The sequence below is a fragment of the Solanum dulcamara genome, chromosome 7 (assembly GCF_947179165.1).
Source record: "Solanum dulcamara chromosome 7, daSolDulc1.2, whole genome shotgun sequence".
NCBI lineage: Eukaryota > Viridiplantae > Streptophyta > Magnoliopsida > Solanales > Solanaceae > Solanum > Solanum dulcamara.
In genome coordinates, this window is record NC_077243.1 from 9101795 (window position 1) to 9121062 (window position 19268).

Consider the following 19268-nt stretch of genomic DNA (forward strand, 5'->3'; position numbering starts at 1 on the left):
TCGCTAAGGGAATGCTAGATTGTAAGAAAGACAAAAGAGTTTTTATGAAGAAGGTTTTTGTATTGCTTGGAAGAATACTTGATTGCTTAATGGTTTGCTACAAATGAATGCCCCCTCTATTTATACTACTCCTAAGGGGTTCAAGTATAAATAGAAATTGCTATACAAGTCCCTCCATATTTACAAAGAAGTCCCTCTTTAGAATTCTCTACACACTCTAGAGAATTCCAAGTCTTTCAAGACTTCTCTACAAGCTTCTATAAGGATCTAGAGTCTTCCACTAACCTCTCCAAGACTCTAGATTCTTCTACTTTCTTCAAAATCAAGTGGCGGGCCATAACACTAAGGTCTTATAGTGTCAAATTTCAACACTCACATGCGTAATAAGATTAAGTTTATTTGGACAAAAATAAAAAAGAAATATTAGACATATAAAATATTACCTGTGTTGTTTCTATAGAGTTGTCACATTAACAAATATAGTTATTTTCAAATACTTGTTAGTATAAAACTCAAGAAAAAGTTAGACTTTGTTACTAATTTTGCTCTCAACTTCAACATCGTGAGCATATATAAGGAAAAGATTAATGTGGTAAAAGGTCAAAAGGTAGAAAAAATATATTTATGAACATTTTTTTCATAGATAAGGAGCCCGTTTGGATGAGCTTAAAAAAGTAACTTTTATGTATGAAATACTTTTAGAACTTTGAAGTGCTGAAAGTTATTTTTATAAATAAACAGTTGAGTGTTTGGATAAAAGTGCTTATGTCGAAGAAATGAGGAAAATAATGTGAATTTTAGGGTTAAAAGAATAAAAGGGGTAGTTTGGAAATTTAGTTAAAATATAAGGAATATAAAAGTAATTTTCATGGTCAAAGAAAATGGCTTTAAGCACTTAGAAAAAAAATATTAGAAATCCTAATCTTTCAATTTTGGCTGACTTTAAGAACTTTATGACTTAAAGTTAGCATTAGACAAACACCACAATAAGCTAAAAATGGCTTATAAGTTGGTTTGACCAACTTATAAGCCCATCCAAACGGGCTCAAGGAGTATTTATGAGTCTTCTTTCATAATAAATATGAATCAGTTATTTTAGGGTCTTATTATTGATAATTTTTTTAAAGGGCGTATAGAAAAGTTAACATGATAAATAAATAGGAACATAGGAAGTGCTTTCTATAATTCTTAAAATTTTGATTTCCCTAACGTGTCTCTTCAATTAAAAAAACTTAACAATCAGCTGCAGTTTAGCTAATTTTTATTTGACAAGTTTGTATAATTAAATTCCTTGAAACCCCTTGTTGATGTATTGCTAATATATACTCCTTTAGTACTAATATATTATTGTCCATACTTCAAGTTATGTGATAGTTTTTAATTTTAAAAATTTATAAAATAATTTTTAAATTTGAAATATTAAATTAATTTAACCTCACATATTATAATTTCTCTCTCGGAGAGTACTAGTTTGAGTTGAACTAATCCCTTGACATAAGCCATCTAATTGTAAAATATGTTAGTTTCTTTTTCTCACTTTTCACTGAGCTTGCACGATAACATTAACCAACTTTTTAGATTATTGTGGTGGGATTGATAAAAAAATTTCATTCTTATTTAGAATTCTTAGATTCAAGTTTTGTATATGAAGAAAATAAGAAAATGAAGACAGATTTTTTGAATTTTTTCTTACAATTTGTGCAAGACAGAGGTACACCAATACTGATTTTAGAGCAAGAAAGAACAACAACAATAACTACAACAACAATCTGTATTGCACAAATTGTAAGAAATCTGGGCACTCAATTGCAAAATGCTACAGAATAATAGGTTATCCACCTGATTTTAAGTTCACCAAGGGGCCAAAATCATAACCAAACAACAAAGGGAACTCTATGGCTAATGCAGTGACAACAGGTGGATGCTCAGGTTACGCAACAAATGGAAAACAAGCAAATGAATTTGTTGCTCAAGAGAACTATGGTGGTTTGGGAGAAGAGTTTCAGAATGCACAGATTGGAGATGTGCCATTTGCAGGAAGTGAGGTTTCAGCTAACATGGTGCACTGTTTTTCTGGTAACACTTTCAGTGATCCAAGACTATATCAAACCCATGCTAGCTCTAGCTACTGGATATTAGATTCATGAGCTTCTGCTCATATGTCTTTTGACCATGCTTTCTTTACTACTCTTACACTTTTGTCTTCTCCTATTTATGTCAAGCTCCTAAATTCTTTCAGGGTAAGGGTGACACATGGAGGAACTGTCACTCTCCCTCATAATTTGCTACTAAAGAATGTTTTGCTTGTCCCTTCTTTTAAAATCAACTTGATATCAATTCATCAATTCTGCAAACAATTCTGTTGCACACTAAATTTTTCTTCCATTCGTTGTGTTATGCAGGGCCATTCAATGAGGACCCCTCTGGTTATTGGTGAAGCAAAGGATGGGATCTATATCATGACCACCACTTCAGGTCTACAAAGTCTTGTCAAGTCTAGTTCTAAATCTGATGTTTTACTCTCCAGTTGTAGTTCTTTTCCTAGCTCTTTTTCTATTCCAGTAAACAATAGGGATGATGTAAAATTGTGGCACATTAGATTGGGCCACATGCCTTTTGATTCAATGAAAAACATCAGTTCCTCTTCTTCCTTTTCTCATTTTGATCACAAATGTGATATATGCCTTATTGCTAGACAAACTAAACTGCCATTCCCTTCTAGTTGCATCAAAACTAAAGCAATTTTTGAGTTAATCCATGTGGACACTTGGGGACCCTATAAATCATCTACCTATAATGGATACAAGTATTTTCTTACTATTGTAGATGATTTTAGTAGAGCAACTTGGACTTACCTCTTGACTACTAAAAGCAATGCTTTTCCTACACTAAAGAACTACCTAGCTTACACTGAAAGACAATTTGGGGCTAAGATAAAAATGATAAGGTCAGATAATGCTCTTGAGTTAGGCAGTGGAGTGATTCTTTCAGAATATTTTCTCTTAAGAGGAATCATCCTCCAAACTTCTTGCACTTCCTCTCCACAACAGAATGGAGTTGTGGAAAGGAAACACAGACACCTTTTGGAGACTTCTAGAGCTTTGTTACACCAATCTAAAGTGCCTATTTGCTACTGGGGTGATTGTTTATTGACTACAACTTTTCTAATAAATAGGTTTTCCTCATCTGTGCTCAAAGGAAAAACACCTTTTGAATTGATTTTTGGAACTTGTCCTTCATACAAGTTTTTGAGAAGTTTTGGATGTTTGTGTTTTGTTTCAACCCCTTCACATAACAGACCCAAATTTGCTCCTAGGGCAGTCCCTTGTATATTTCTTGGATATCCTATAGTGAAGAAAGGGTATAAAGTCATGGAAATGAATTCTAAGAAAATCATCGTTTCAAGGAATGTAGTTTTTCATGAAACTACATTTCATTTTCACACTCAAACTCCTTCTCCTCGTATTTTCACTACAACAACAGCTGGTTCAGGACCATCTATTTCTTTTTCTCCTACACTATCTCCATTGGTTTCTAACCCTGATGAATCTGATTCCTTAGGGTCCATTCCTAGTGATTCTAGCTCACTTCCTTCATCTAGCTCATCTATTGATGTTCCTCCACCTTCCCCAAGTCTATCTTCCTCATATAATAGTCTTTAAATTCATGAAGTGGATCCCATTTCTATTGCACCTGAAAGAAGATCATAGAGGGTTCCTAAAAAGCCTGTGTATCTAGATGAGTATGTTTGCAACTCAGTTTATCTCACTGATCTTTCCACTTCATGTTTTACTGATCCCATTGATCCTCCTATTTTCTCTTTTGCTGCTTTATCTATCTCTAATCAGCAGGTCTTGAATACAATTTCAAGTATAAGTGAACCAAAGAATTATTCCCAGGCAACTATGGATCCTGGTTGGTTAAAAGCTATGCACATTGAATTTGAGGCATTAAATTCCAACAACACTTGGGAAATTGTGAGTCTACCTTTAAATAAGAAAGTTTTACCCTGTAAATGGGTTTACAAAGTAAAGCACAAAGCAGATGGGTCTATAGAGAGATTAAAGGCAAGATTGGTGGTAAGATGAGACATCCAAAGAGAAGGCATCGACTTCAATGAAACGTATTCTCCTGTTGTCAAAATGACAACAATAAGATGCTTACTTGCAGTAGCAGTCAAGAAAGGTTGGAATATATCTCAACTAGATGTCAATAATGCCTTCTTGCATGGTGAATTGCAAGAAGAGGTGTATATAAAATTTCCTCCAGGTATGGAATCTTCTAATCCTAACTTAGTTTGCAAACTAAACAAATCTTTGTATGGATTGAGACAAGCCTCAAGATAATGGTATGCAAAATTAGGGGCTGCTCTTAATTTCAAAGGGTATGTTTCATCTCTGAATGATTACTCTTTATTCTACAAGCATTCAGGTCACTCAGTTTCTTTAGTTGCAGTCTATGTCGACGATATAATTATTACTGGGAATGATTCTACAGAGTTGTCTAACCTCAAGCAATTTTTGGACACTGAATTTAAGATAAAAGACCTAGGAAGCTTACATTATTTCCTTGGATTAGAGGTGGTACGAGAAGACCATGGTCTGATAGTGAATCAGAGAAAATTCACTCTTGAACTTCTGTCTGAGTACAACTGTGATGACTTAGCTGAAGTACCTTCTCCACTTGATCCTTCGCAAAAACTCTCTGCTGATGAAGGGACACCACTCACAGATCCTTTTTCCTATCAAAGATTGATCGGAAAACTCAACTATTTACCTCACACTCGTCCAGATTTAGCCTTTGCGGTTCAGCATTTGTCACAGTATATGCAGTCCCCAAGGTTACCTCATTACGATGCTGTAATTCGTGTTCTTCGATATCTTCGAAAATCTCCAGGTCAAGGATTGTTCTTCAGTAGCAATCCTTCTTTTTCCATTCTTGCTTTCTGTGACGCCGATTGGGCCTCGTGTTTGGATACGAGAAGATATGTCAGCGGGTATTTTATAAGCATGGGTGGCTCTCTGATTTCTTGGAAATCCAAGAAACAAATTTCAGTATCACTTTCATCTGCGGAAGCAGAATATAGATCAATGCGACGAGTTGTTGCTGAAGTCACATGGTTGAATCGTCTTCTTCGAGATCTATCAGCTCCGCCTAAGCTACCAATACTGGTACATTCTGATAGTCAATCGGCACTCCACATTGCTAGAAACCCTGTATTTCATGAACGCACAAAGCACGTCGAACTTGACTGCTACTTTGTGCGTCAACAGTTCACCGCAGGTCTTATTTCTCTAAATTTCGTTCCATCTGCATCTCAAGTTGTAGATATCTTCACAAAGCCTTTATCAGGACCAGCTCACAATACCATTCTTCGCAAGTTGGGGGTTAATTCTCTCCCCTCCAACTTGAGGGGGGATGTTGGAATAAAAAGAAGAGAAGAAAAGAAGAGAAGACAAAGATAAGCAAACTAGTATGGGTTTATTGTTAATATAACTAGTATGGTTTTTTTATTGTTATTTAACTTTTATGGGTTTTATTGTTATTTAAACTAGTATGGGCTTTTATTGTTGTTTATCTTTTATATTTGTATATATAGACATGAAGGTTGTAGAGAGGAGATCATCAAAAGAAAAACAGATTGTTGTTGTAGTTATTGTTGTTGTTCTTTCTTGCTCTAAAATCAGTATTGTTATACCTCTGACCTGAGAAATTTTGATGTGTTGCAAGAAATGAAGATGTGTCACCTGGAAAGTTAGGATTAACATATGCCTCTCTTTGTTTCTCATCTTGAATGAGGAGAGAGTACGCATGATTCACATTTGGGAGAGGTGACATCATGAGTATGTTGCTTCTTACTGCTGCATAAACATCATTAAGTCCCATTAGAAATTGGATCAATCTTTCGTCCTGCTTGAATTTGACTACTTTCTTCTTTCCTCCACAGGTGCAGTTGCAAGAACATATTTCTCCGCTGGAGAGAGCATCTAGCTCATCCCAAATCCTCTTGATTCTTATGAAATATCCTGCTACATCAGCTGTTCCTTGCATCAGATCTGTGAGGCCTTTTTGAAGGTGATAGAGTTGAGCTCCATTGGACTGACCAAACTTGTCATGAAGGTCAGTCCAGAGATCTTTAGTGGATTTAGAGTATATCACACTCCCTGCAATTTCTTTTGGAAGAGAGTGAAGCAACTAAGAAATCACCATGTTATTGCACCTAGTCCAAAACTTGAACTCAGGTGTATCAGCAGATGGTATTTCGGCAGAACCATCAATAAAACTCATCTTGTTCTTAGCTGATAGAGAAATAATGATGGACCTTCTCCACGCAGCAAAACCAGTTCCATCGAAAACGAAATTCACAAGATTCATTCCTGGAGAATCTGAGGGATGAAGATAATATTGACTGCTAGAATCCATTACTGCAGATGAACAAGAAGAAGAGTTTCCCTCAGATGATTGTGATGTGTTTTCCATTTGGATTGAAAGAACAAAAATAAAGAAAAGATTTGGATCCTACTGCTGCTCTGATACCATGAAGAAAATAAGGAAATGAAGACAGATTTTTTGAACTTTTTCTTTTGATGATCTCCCCTCTACAACCTTCATGTCTATATATACAAATATAAAAGATAAACAACAATAAAAGCCCATACTAGTTTAAATAACAATAAAACTCATAAAAGATAAATAACAATAGAAAAACTCATACTAGTTATATTAACAATAAACCCATACTAGTTTGCTTATCTTTGTCTTCTCTTCTTTTCTTCTCTTCTTTTTATTCCAACAATATATGAATTTATTTATTTTTATCAAAAAGTGTTTCCATCTTAAATAGATTTTATACAGTATAAATTCAAATTAATTGAGACTTTAATAAAAATATCAAAAAACAAACAAACAATCTTTAGACCCTTTTTTTTTAATCTGCGCGTATTGGACAGGTACTAATCTTTTGACTTAAGCCATATAGTAGTAAATGTTGAAATCACAGGTGATAGAAACTATTAAAAAAAGGTTGATGAAACATCTGGCATGTTCATAGCATGGGAAGTCAAGAGTTGACTTTTGTGAGTAGGTATCCTCCATCTTATCGTGCTTATCTAGTCGGCCCAGATAAATGAAAAACAAGAAAAGAGAGAAAATGTGGAGGAGGGGGGGCTTTGTCAAAGTGTTTGAAGATACATATTCAGTGTAATCTCACATATAAAATTGGAGAAAATAATAAAAGAAAGTAATGTGTGTATGCAAAAATTATCAATATCTTTGTGATATTTACGTAAATCAATAAAGTTAAGGTTTTAGTAGTAAAAATACATAGTTTACAATAATATATAAATATAAAAAATACATATTTATATTTATTGATTTGGTGTAGAAACTCGACATGAATAAGTTTTTCTTGAAAAAGGAGAGAAAGTATATATGCTACTACGATGAATTACTAAATTCTATATTTTTATTTACCACTTAATTGTGATGAGTTAACATAATTAATTGTAAATGCTAAGCGCAAGTGTGTGTTTTCCATTGTTTGGACAACTAAAAAATTTATTCATGAGCAGATAAACATTTTTTTTCAGTGTTTGATGGAAAACGAAATCTAATTCCTCACTTCTATAATAAAATGTACTTATTTCCCCTTTTTAAGAATGTAACTAAAAGTGAGTATGGGATTTAAGTTGTTGGCTCTCACAAATGAAAACATGTTATTCTATAAGACACTATATGAAAGTTACGTTGTTCTCTAAGTGATTCCGTATTTAGGGGAATTCGAACTCGAGACCTTTAGTTAAGATCTTAAGAATGAATAAGTCCTTATAACTCCATCGTTAACCTTTGCAAGTAATAGTGACTTAATTAATCTGTTGAGGAAAAATATATGTAGGGAATAAAAGATAATTTACCTGAATAAGAAAGGAACAAAAGACACACACATATATATATATATGTATGTATATATATATGTATGTATGTATAAAAGGAAGATAGAAAGATATGGTAGAACATAAAATAATGATTCTGGAATTAGTATCTGATACATCTTCATTATAATCTTCTTTTAAGGTTACATATATTATGAAGATATGATCGAGAAAGTGAAAGATTCAGCACGGGAGCTGAATATGATCTATTTTTTCACCTTTACTTTATTTTTAATATAAACAAATAACCAAATCAAAAAATAATAATGATTTATCAATAATGGATTATGATTTAGCATATTTACAAATTGATTATTGATAACATTCAAAATCAAACCAAACCACCAGCTGATATGTGCCCCTCTACATGTACATATACACACAATATAAGATTTGGATCAAATTTAATTAATTGTCAAGACAAGATTTTCAAAAAGAATATAAATAAAAAATAACACAAGAAAAAGTTAAGAGTATCGAATTCAACGTCATGTAAAAGAAAGTGGATGTCCCTTTCAGGTCCCTTTCTTCTTTTACTTTTCCTTTTTCTCTTCTTTCTTCTACTTTTTTTTCTTTTCTTTTCTCCACGTGTTGTCCCCTTCCTCAATTATTATCTTCTGCCTATAAATAAAGTAGTGCAGAGTGAAAAGAAATATAAGAAATTCTCTCAATCCTCTCAATTCTCTCATTCTCTTACAATCTTTTTTTCTTAATAAATTGCTAAGTTAATTTATTTTATAACACGTTATCAACACACGCCTCCATCGCTTTGAGCTATATTGTTAAGAAGGTAATAAAAAGGGTAAGAATTTTATTTTCTTAAAATGTCTAATATTTCTAAATTTGAATCTGTTGCTCTTGACATATCTGGAAAAGGCTACTCATCATGGACACTAGATGTCGAAATACATCTAGAATCGATGGGTCTGGCAGACACTATCAAAGATGACAATACGGCATCTAGTCAAGACCGTGCCAAAGCCATAATATTTCTCCGTCATCATCTTGACGGGGGATTAAAATTACAGTACCTTACATTAAAGGATCCCCTTAAATTATGGAAGAATCTTAAAGAAAGATATAACCACCTGAAGTTGGTCATCCTTTCACAGACACGTCATAATTAGCTAAATCTGAGATTAATGGATTTCAAAAATATAACTGAATATAATTATGTTTTGTTTAGAATTATAGCTCAGTTAAATTTATGCGGAGAAGAAACCACTCAGTAAGATAAACTTGAAAAAACATACTCCATATTTCCAACCGCAAATATGCTCTTGTAGCAGCAATATCGCAAAAAGAGTTTTTAAGAAATATTCTAAATTACTTTCTCACCGTCTGTTTGCTGAACGTCACAATGAACTATTAATGAAAAATCATGATAGTCGCCCTGTTGATTCTTTGCCACTTTCTGAAGTGAATCAAACAAATTACAACCAACGAGAAAGAGGTCATGACCCCAGTCGTGGTCGTAGTCATGGTGGAAGAAGAAATTATTATCATGATGCTCGGCTGACACCGAGAAATGATCAGTAGTACAAAAAGAAGAGTGAAAAGCCAGAAGTTTTACCAAAGAAAAATTCAGAAAGTATATATCATAGATGTGGAGGTATGAGGCACTGGTCACGCACATGTCGGTCATCAAAATGTTTGGTTCATCTATATCAGGCATTCTTGAAGAGGGCAGAAAATAATCTAGAGACAAACTTTATCTCTAAAGATAATATTGAGCCTATGCATCTGGATGTAGCCGATTTCTTTAATTTTTTAGAAGAAAATATGAATATTGATAAGCCTAATAATATTTAAATAATTTTATTTTTTATTTGTGTGTACTAAATGATATTTCTAGTTCATGTAAAATAAATAAAAGTTGTATAATGAGCCATTTATTAATTATAATATTTACTTTATTTCTTTTTGAAGAAAAATATGGATATGCCTCAAATTTTATTTGGATCAATGATCAATCACGAGGATATTTGTGTAATTGATAGTGGAACAACTCATGCCATTTTTAAAGGCGAGAAATATTTTTTCAACTTGCTTAGAAGAAAAGCAAATGTTACTACAATTTCTAGTAATTCAAAAATGATTGAAGGCTACAGAAGAGCTACTATATTTCTACCTAAGGGGACAAAAAATTATTATAGAAAATGCACTATCCTCTTCTAAATTCTCAAGAAACTTGTTAAGTTTTAAAGATATCCGCAGAAATGGATATCATGTTGAGACACTATATGAAATGAATACTGAATATCTTGGTATAACCAAAAGTGTATCAGACGAGAAATATATTTTGAAAAAATTATCAACTTTGTCGTCTGGCCTATATTATGCAAAAATTAGTGCAATTGAAGCACATATGATCATAAACGAGAAGTTTACTAATCTAAATACATTTTTGCTATGGCATGATCGAATAGGTCATCCTGGATTAATAATGATGAGACGAATCCTTGAAAATTCAACTGGACATCCGATAAAGAACTCGAAGATTCTTACGAATGATGAATTTTCATGTGCTACTTGTTATCAAAACAAATTAATTGCCAGAATATCGACCCTCAACTTTGGCATCGAATCTCCTGGCTTTTTTAGAGCGTATAAATGGAGATATATGTGGACCTATTCATCTACCTAGTGGATTGTTTAGATATTTTATGGTTCTAATAGATGCATCGTCTAGTTGATCTCATGTGTGTCTGTTATCATCTCGCAACCTGGCATTTGCAAAGATGTTAGCACAAATAATAAAATTAAGGATGCAATTCCCAGATTATCCAATTAAGGTTATTCGCCTTGATAATGCTGGAGAATTTATATTCCAAGCTTTTGATAATTATTGCTTATCAATTGAGATAAAAATTAAACATCTTGTTGCTCATGTTCATACTCAAAATAGCCTTGTAGAGTCATTTATTCAGCGCCTACAATTGATAACAGACCTCTACTAATGAAAACAAAATTTTTAATTACTGTTTGGGTCATGCTATCTTACATGCAACAATACGTATACGTCTCAGACCGACACATTATAATAAATATTCTACGTCACAATTAGTATTTGGTCAAGAGCCAAATATAGCCTATCTAGGAATTTTTGGTTGTGCAGTATATGTGCCTGTAGCACTACCACAACGTACAAAAATAGCCCCTCAACGAAAGTTGGGCATATATGTTGGGTTTGGGTCACCCTTCATAATTCGCTATTTTGAACCATTGACAGGAGACTTATTTACTGCTCAATTTATAAATTGTCAGTTTGATAAAAATATTTTTCCTCCATTAGGGGGAGAGAAAAAAGACCCCGCAAGAGAAATTGCGTGGAAGATTTTATTACTATCTCATTTTTATTCACGTACTCGCACGTGTGAGGAAATTGCGTGGAAAATTTCATCACTATCTTATTTTAATCCACGTACCTTCACATGTGAGTAGGAGGTTCAGAAGATCATACACTTACAGAACATAGCAAATCAAATGTCAGATGCATTTACTGATCTGAAACGGATAACTAAGTCACATATCACTGCAGTGAATGTGCCTATCTGAATTGATGTCTCAAAAGTAGGGGTGCTTATCGGGCGGATCAGACGGATTATTATGCTTAACGGTTTGACTTAACGGTTATCAGCTTTTAAAAGTACTAATCCACTAGCCAACCTATAAGATATCGGTTGGTTCGGTATCGGATTAGCAATTATCGGACGGTTATCGGGCGGTGTATCGGTGGTATGGTAACATGTAAAGGAAAGACAAACAACAAAAAGTAGTCAAATGAAAATGACATACACAAGGGTTGACAACAAATTCTTAAACAGTGAATGAAATCAATTCAAATAAATTAAGGAAAATTAACTGTGAATCAAGTGGAGCAGCAATACAAATCCAACGTTGTTAAAAAAAACATCACATATATTCATATATCTTAAATGCAGAAACAAAAGCTAATATAAATAGATCACCAACACGTGATTTTTAGAAGATAAAATGATAGAAAATAATATCATGAAATAATGGAGGACAAGATCAGTGAGAAACCAATAATAAAAGAATAAAGACAATTTAACAATGCATAACTTATTTGAGGATTAAAAAAAATTAGTAAACTAGTCACTGAAAATAGACTTGGACAAAAATAATAAAATTAAACTATATCAAATATAATTCAGAATATCTAGATAAACACAAATCTTAGAAATGGGCTTGGCCTGTTTAATTAAATGGGCTTGGCCTATTATGACTTATTTTAGATTTATAAATTATAATTATCATTCATATTTTATATGTTTAGGGATAAAAATATAGTAAAATATAATAAATTTTTAATGGGTTAACGGTTTACCCAATAACAAAATTGAGTAATCCGTTCCCCACACCGATAAGCCGTTAATTATAAAATTTAAATTCATTCTCTACCCGTTAATCCGATAACTCAATACCAATAAGCCAATAAGCCAATTTTGTGGTTGGGTTATCGGTAGCGGACGGTTTTGAACAGCCCTACTCAAAAGGACCATTTACTAGTATCATAGCTTCTGAATCTCAAACACGTCTGAAGCGCGGTAAACCATTGGGTTCAAAGGATAAAAATCCTAGAAAGAGAAGAGTAAGAAAAAACAAAAATGATACTACAAAAGAAATTCTTGAAAAAGGTCAAAATTTGAGTAATCCTGATATTTCTAAAGAAATCAGTGAACCCGAGACTCAATGAATGAAGAACTTTCAATAAGTTCTATCGGTGATGAGATAAATTTAGATTGATCGAAAATTATGATGGATAATATTTTTGCATACAATGTTGCAATTAACCTCATATAAGATAGTGAAAGTCTTGAGTCTAATTCCGTTGAAGAATGTCGACGTAGATATGATTGGTTAAAATGGTAAAAGTCAATTTAATCAGAATTAGACTCACTTACTAAACGTGAGATTTTTGGGCCTGTAATCCAAATCCCTGCAGGTGTAAAATCAATTGGCTATAAATGGATTTTTGTTTGAAAACGAAATGAGAGAAATGAAATTGTAAGATACAAGGCACGCCTTGTTGCACAAAGATTCTCTCAAAGACCCGGGGTCAATTATGAAGGAACATATTCACTTGCTATGGATGAAATAACATTTCGATACCTCATCAGTTTAACTGTATATAAAAATCTTGAAATACATCTAATGGATGTAGTTATAGCTTACCTTTATGGTTCACTTGATAATGAAATTTACATGAAAATTCCAGAAGAATTAAAATTGCCTGAAACATGTACTGAGTCTCGGGAGATGTACTCAATGAAACTGCAAAGATCATTATTATATGGTCTGAAATAATTAGGGCGTATGTGGTATAATCGCCTTAGTGAGTTTTTGATAAATGAAGGTTATATAAATTATGTTATTTGTCTATGTGTTTTTATTAAGAAAATGGAATCAGAGTTTGTTACACTCGTCGTTTATGTTGATGACATAAATCTCATTAAAACTTCGAAGAGGTCCAAAAGACGATTGAATATCTAAAGAAAGAATTTGAGATGAAAGATCTTGCAAAGATAAAATTTTGTCTAGGTCTGCAAATTGAATATTTAGCACACGGGGTCTTTGTCTACCAATCTGCCTATACTGAAAAAATATTAAAACAATTTTACATGGACAAAGCATATTCATTAAGTACTCCAATGATTGTTCGATCACTTAAACTGGAAAAAGATCCATTTTGACCTATAGAAGAGGATGAAAAACTTCTTCGTCTTGAAGTATCATATCTCAGTGCTATTGGTGCACTTATGTACCTTGCTAACGCAACCATGCCTGATATAACATTCTATATTAATTTGCTAGCAAGGTATAATTCATCTCTAACGCGAAGGCATTAGAACAGTATCAAACATAATTTGCGATACCTCAAAGGTATCATTGATATGGGTTTGTTTTATACTAACAAAGGTTGTGTAGACCTTATTGGTTATGCAGATGCAAGTTATTTATTAGACCCACATAAAACTTGATCCCAAACAGGCTATCTATTTACACACGGAGGAACTGCTATATCATGACGATCTATAAAACAGTCTATTGTTGCTACTTCTTTAAATCATGCTAAAATAATAAAAATTTATGAATCAAGTAGAGAATGTGTGTGGTTGAGATCGATGATACAACTCATCAAAGAAAGATGTGGCCTAGAAAGTGATGTGAAAGTACCCATAATTATATTCGAAATGTGGCTTCATAAAAGGAGATAGAACGAAATATATTTCACCAAAATTAATCTTCACACATGATCTCTAGAAGAATGGTGATATTGATGTACAACAAGTTCGTTCAAGTGATAATCTTGCAGATTTATTCACAAATGCATCACCAACATCAACCTTTGAGAAATTAAGGTATAAGGTTGGAATGCGTCGTCTCCAAAATATCAAATGAAGTTTTCATCAGGGGGAGTAAAATACGTGCTGTACTCTTTTTTTCTTAACCATGGTTTTGTCCCACTGGGTTTTTCTGTTAAGATTTTTAATGAGACAACAATCAAGACGTATTACCAAATTTGTATACTAATTTTCTTTTATTAGACTTTTTTCCACTGAGTTTTTTCTAGTAAGGTTTTAATGAGGCACGACATCTATGAGGGTTCAAAATAACTATATATATTTGTTCTTTCACTGGAATTTTTATTTATGGACATCTAAGGGGGAGTGTTGTAAAAGAAAATGGATGTTCCTTTCTTCTTTTACTTTTCCTTTTTCTCTTCTTTCCTTTTCTTCATGCGTTATCCCCTCCCTCAATTATTATCTTCTGTCTATAAATAAAACAGCACAGAATTAAAAGAAACACAAGAAATTCTCTCAATTCTTTCATTCTCTTACTATCTCTTTTTCTTAATAAATTGCTAAGTTAATATATTTTATAACAGTCTAATAATTATAGACATTAAAAATTATCAGTGCTATATATAATATTTTGCATGAGCTGGAGCTTGAACACTTCTACATCCATTCCCCCCACCCACCCCCAAATCTAGAAATCAATATTTATACATTTGAAAAAGATGGCTACAACTTAACAATTCAGCCTTCATAATAAATTAGCCATTTTGCTGATCGATTTTTTATTTTTTAAAACCACATCTAGTGTTTGAAAATTCATTGAAAAATAAAATTTTTATGCAAAAACACTATGATATTATCATGAATTTTCAACTTAAGCAAGTGAAAATATTGTCATGAATTTTGAACTCCGTCCAGGATATTGTGGAGCTTCACTTTTAAAAATTTGAAATCCATAATATAAATTGCTATCTTTAATGACTTTATGATTGTTTTATTAATTACAAATTCAAAAATGATTATTATCAAGTTTTTTACCTTGTAAAATCCTTGCCGGATTGATTTCGAAGGCTACATAATATGATTAAAATGGAATGGATATAATATTTGAATCTTTTCACAAATAGCCGGCTATGTTCACCATTTGCTTTTTTCTATCAAGCTAAGTAGACATTAACAATGATACATTACTGATTATATATGATTGTTCATATATTATACATGAATTAATGTATATATTATATATTTATCAATTAATTTGTTTAAATAATTGAATAATGGCTATTTAAGGCAATTCTTGACATGACGATTTCTATGATGGGAAAAGAATATTTATACCCAAAAAAGGGAAAGTACTTACCCTTAAATGTCTATTCCTTTCATACCCCTTTTTTATTCTAACGTCAACGCCCATCCCTATATGATATCAATAGGGTATCAGTATACCGATAGAATATCACAAAGAATTAAGTTCAGTCCTATATGATATCGATATGACATAAATATACCAACAGAGTATCATAAAGAATATATTTTCTACTAATTTAGAGTTTAATAAATAAAATTGTGACTTTAATAATTTTCTATTAATTGTTTCATTTTCATTTCTTAAAAAAAAACTCAATTCTATATGATACTGATAGGGTATCAATATACCGACAGAGTATCACAGATAATCAAACTCAGTCCTATATTATATGATACCGATATGATATCAATCTACCGATGAAATATCACAGAGGACTAATTCATAACAGTGATGTTGACATTATGCACGAAATAAGAAAGGAAAAAATGGGGTAAGAAGGTAAATAGTTTGGGTCGTAGGTCCATTAAGGATAAATAGGTTGAGTTGAATCTAATTTGGGTAAATAATTAATTTCACAATTGAATCTATTTTGTGTAGTGTTCCTTTTCTATGATTCGAACTTTTAAGCCCAACTCAAAATTTGTCCAAGAGAACCCAGGCCTGTTAAAAGACTCTCTTCTATGATAGGCTCATTATTTTGATTAAAACCCCAATCCAAATTGTTTCAAAGACCTCATAGGATGGATTCATCTACCAAACCAAAAGAAGATGATCAAAACACGAGTTAGTTAATATGTACTCCACTACTCTGTAGTGCTATGACAATCAGTTAGTTTGTGGTTGAGACCACTCAAGTTTGTTGGTACCACTCACTGTCGGTAAGATTAATTAGCACTTTGCGTCTCATAAAGGTCAAAAGGACCTTTAAACTATCAAATGAGTGTGTCCTGTAGATATTTTTAGTAAGTTATCTACCATACAGATTCCTTAATTTGGTGTCTCTTCAACTTCAATAAACAGTATGCTCATATAATGAAAATACCTGATTTGAACACATTCCTACCAACATTCTCAAGAAAGTGCAAAGTGTTTTTTCTTTGTTTCCCTGACGGTATTCGATACCCCCATAGAAGCCTTAACAAATTTGATGAATTTGCAGGGTGTAACACACATAAAAAGGAAGAAGCACTTCCCAACAAGACTTTACTACGTCCAAAGCTTGAACTCGATATCTCTATCAAGTGTGGGGGAATCCTATCCATTCCAACATAATCCTTAAGTAGAGTAAAACAGTCATGACATCTAAATGAGAACTTATACTTTCTCTGTCATTAATTATAGGGATGACATTCAAGCTCTGCTCCCCCTAGAACTTTGATGTTCTTCAGAATGAGACTGTTCCCTAATCATTTCTATACCAGAAAAAAAAAACTTTCAAGAAAATTCTCCTAAATATGTCAGTAAGAGACCAAAAAGAAAAAGAGACTTTTAAGCAGCCAAAAAGACACAACTATTCCACTCTGGTGAACTCCTTCATACTCCATCTTGCAAATGGGACCACCCTTATCAGACTGGCTCTTCTAATTGTGAACTTTTCATTCCTCAAATGATGAATTAGATAAAGAAAGCTTAGGAACTTTGACTCAATAAAAATTATGCCCTTGTTTGTTTTCCAGGAAATGAGCTTCCTTTTTAACTAATCTGAGTTAAACCAAAAGAGACAGAATAATGGAGCTTATAGAAAGCTCAGCAAATAGTCATACAACAAGGGTAAGAATAAACAAGCTGCACCTACATGTGTGGTATAATGGTCAATAAGGTGATTGAGAGCCATGAGGTCTCAAGTTCAAATCCGAGTGGAGACAAAAACACTAGGTGATTATTCCCATTTGTCCTAGTCTTGGTAAACAAAGTTACCACGGTTATCAAAAAAAAAAGTTTAAGAATAAACAGGTTGATTGATACCAATTCATTCGCATGTTAGTAATAGTCACCTAGCTCTAAAGCAAAACAATAGTGACCTAGCTGCACCTCTCAGGCCAGTAAGGAAAAAAGAATGATCACAATAAATTCATGTTGAGCATATCAATTGCAACAGATTGTTCCTCGAAACATTTAGCAGTGTTTTGGAACTAATTTTGCTGTAATTTTTGTTAGTAAATAGTAAATCATTTGCTGACATTTACACCAAGCTCCTAATATTTCAGATTGTGATGTAGTTATATAGTGATTTAATTTTGTTTTAGAAAATGTATCTGACATCTTCCAGATAAGGCATTCAAATGGTCGACTTAGGTTTCAGGATAGCACCATTACAATTCCCTCTTTCAGAAGGAAAAGGGCACATGTGCTGACACCAAGCAACCAATCAGGTAAGCCCTTTCCTCTCCACATCCTTTTCATAACAAACGTTTCCTGTCTCTGTAATAAAAGAGTACAATTGGATTCACTTCACATCACACTCCAATTCACCGGCTTTCTATATACAGGACAAATACAGTAACACTAAGACAAAAATGATTGGCACGCGACAATAGTGTTAAAAACTATGTGACTACTGGCTTTTCGTCTTGAAAATTCCCAAGATAACGAAGTAAGCAATCAAATAATCAGAAAAAAGTTAAGCCATGCAATAACATGAAGTTGAAACAAAGAAAAAAACATGCACTTCTGCTCAGTTAGTAGAGAAAAACATGCAACAGGAACAGAGTCAAAAGTCCGTGAACCACAGAAAGGAACGAGGAGGAAATTTTAGACAAAATACACCAATTCCTTGACTAGATCTCCCTGCCACAGCGAGAGCTTTCAGCATTGATCACAACATACTCGGGTAAGGTCCCAATATAGGAATAACATTAGCCATCAAACATATTTATTAATCTAACTATTTTATGGACTTAATTAAGATTAGTTGCAGCATGATCAGTTTACATAGACTGGGACTATGGATAAAAATCCAGATTCCAGACACTTAAAAGATGCTTTGTCAACTTGGCATTACCAGACATGCCTTAAATGAAGGCTTTTCAACTCCTTTATTTGAGCATAAGAAGGACGTTGAACATCAGAAGTCAACCAAACTAAAGAGATGGTGGATGAGCATAGGCATAAAGTATTGAAGTCTTGTAAGATACAGCACTAACGGACTTCGGATAATGATGAACTTGCGCACATGTTTTTAGGAGATTATTACCAGAAAGCAGAAAATGAAAAAAAGAAAAGACCAAGTAATAAAGGAGGAATTCTAAAAAACAAGAGAGAAAACACAGTTGCGAAACTACACAGTAATGTCACAAATTCCGACCTTTCTAGAAGTTTCAATATTCCATAAATGATTAATAGTGCCTTGTAAATTTGTAATCCACGTCATGAAACCAGAACCTAATCATAATACTTCAGTTTGATGGACAAAAAATAACACGATCTCCATCAATCATTACCTGTTTACTATCAAACTTCTGCTGTGGTAATGCAAAAAACATTCAGATGTACTTAAGTTACAAAGTTCTTACGGGTCTGATTTAGGAAAGAGCACTAGTGCGCTCAAAGAACCCAACACTAGGTTTTGGAAAAGCAGATGCAATAGTGATACAGTCATACCTGCATCTAAAGATGCTCTTTGTGCACATTTTAGGAGGCTGCTTACAGGTTACTGCTCAAATTTGTGACACTAAGACACTGCAATAGGAAAACTAAAGCTGG

General features: G+C 33.1%; 2 protein-coding genes and 1 long non-coding RNA gene across 3 annotated transcripts; 2 read left to right on the plus strand and 1 right to left on the minus strand.

The window, feature by feature from the left end:
* Positions 1 to 2012: 2012 nt before the first annotated feature.
* LOC129896610 (uncharacterized) lies at positions 2013 to 2659 on the plus strand. The gene is made up of 2 exons (XR_008768001.1): positions 2013 to 2076; positions 2403 to 2659. It is a non-coding gene; the product is annotated as an uncharacterized LOC129896610 (long non-coding RNA).
* Positions 2660 to 4142: 1483 nt separating this feature from the next.
* Positions 4143 to 5605, plus strand: LOC129894012 (uncharacterized mitochondrial protein AtMg00810-like). The gene is made up of 3 exons (XM_055969496.1): positions 4143 to 4269; positions 4432 to 5387; positions 5600 to 5605. The coding sequence occupies exons 1-3, from the start codon at positions 4143 to 4145 to the stop codon at positions 5603 to 5605; spliced, it is 1089 nt and encodes a 362-aa protein (XP_055825471.1).
* Positions 5606 to 5625: 20 nt separating this feature from the next.
* LOC129894013 (uncharacterized) lies at positions 5626 to 6423 on the minus strand. The gene is made up of 2 exons (XM_055969498.1): positions 6208 to 6423; positions 5626 to 6099 (listed from the first exon to the last, which is right to left on the minus strand). Exons 1-2 carry the CDS (start codon positions 6421 to 6423, stop codon positions 5626 to 5628), a joined length of 690 nt encoding a protein of 229 aa, XP_055825473.1.
* Between the last annotated feature and the right edge of the window lie 12845 nt (positions 6424 to 19268).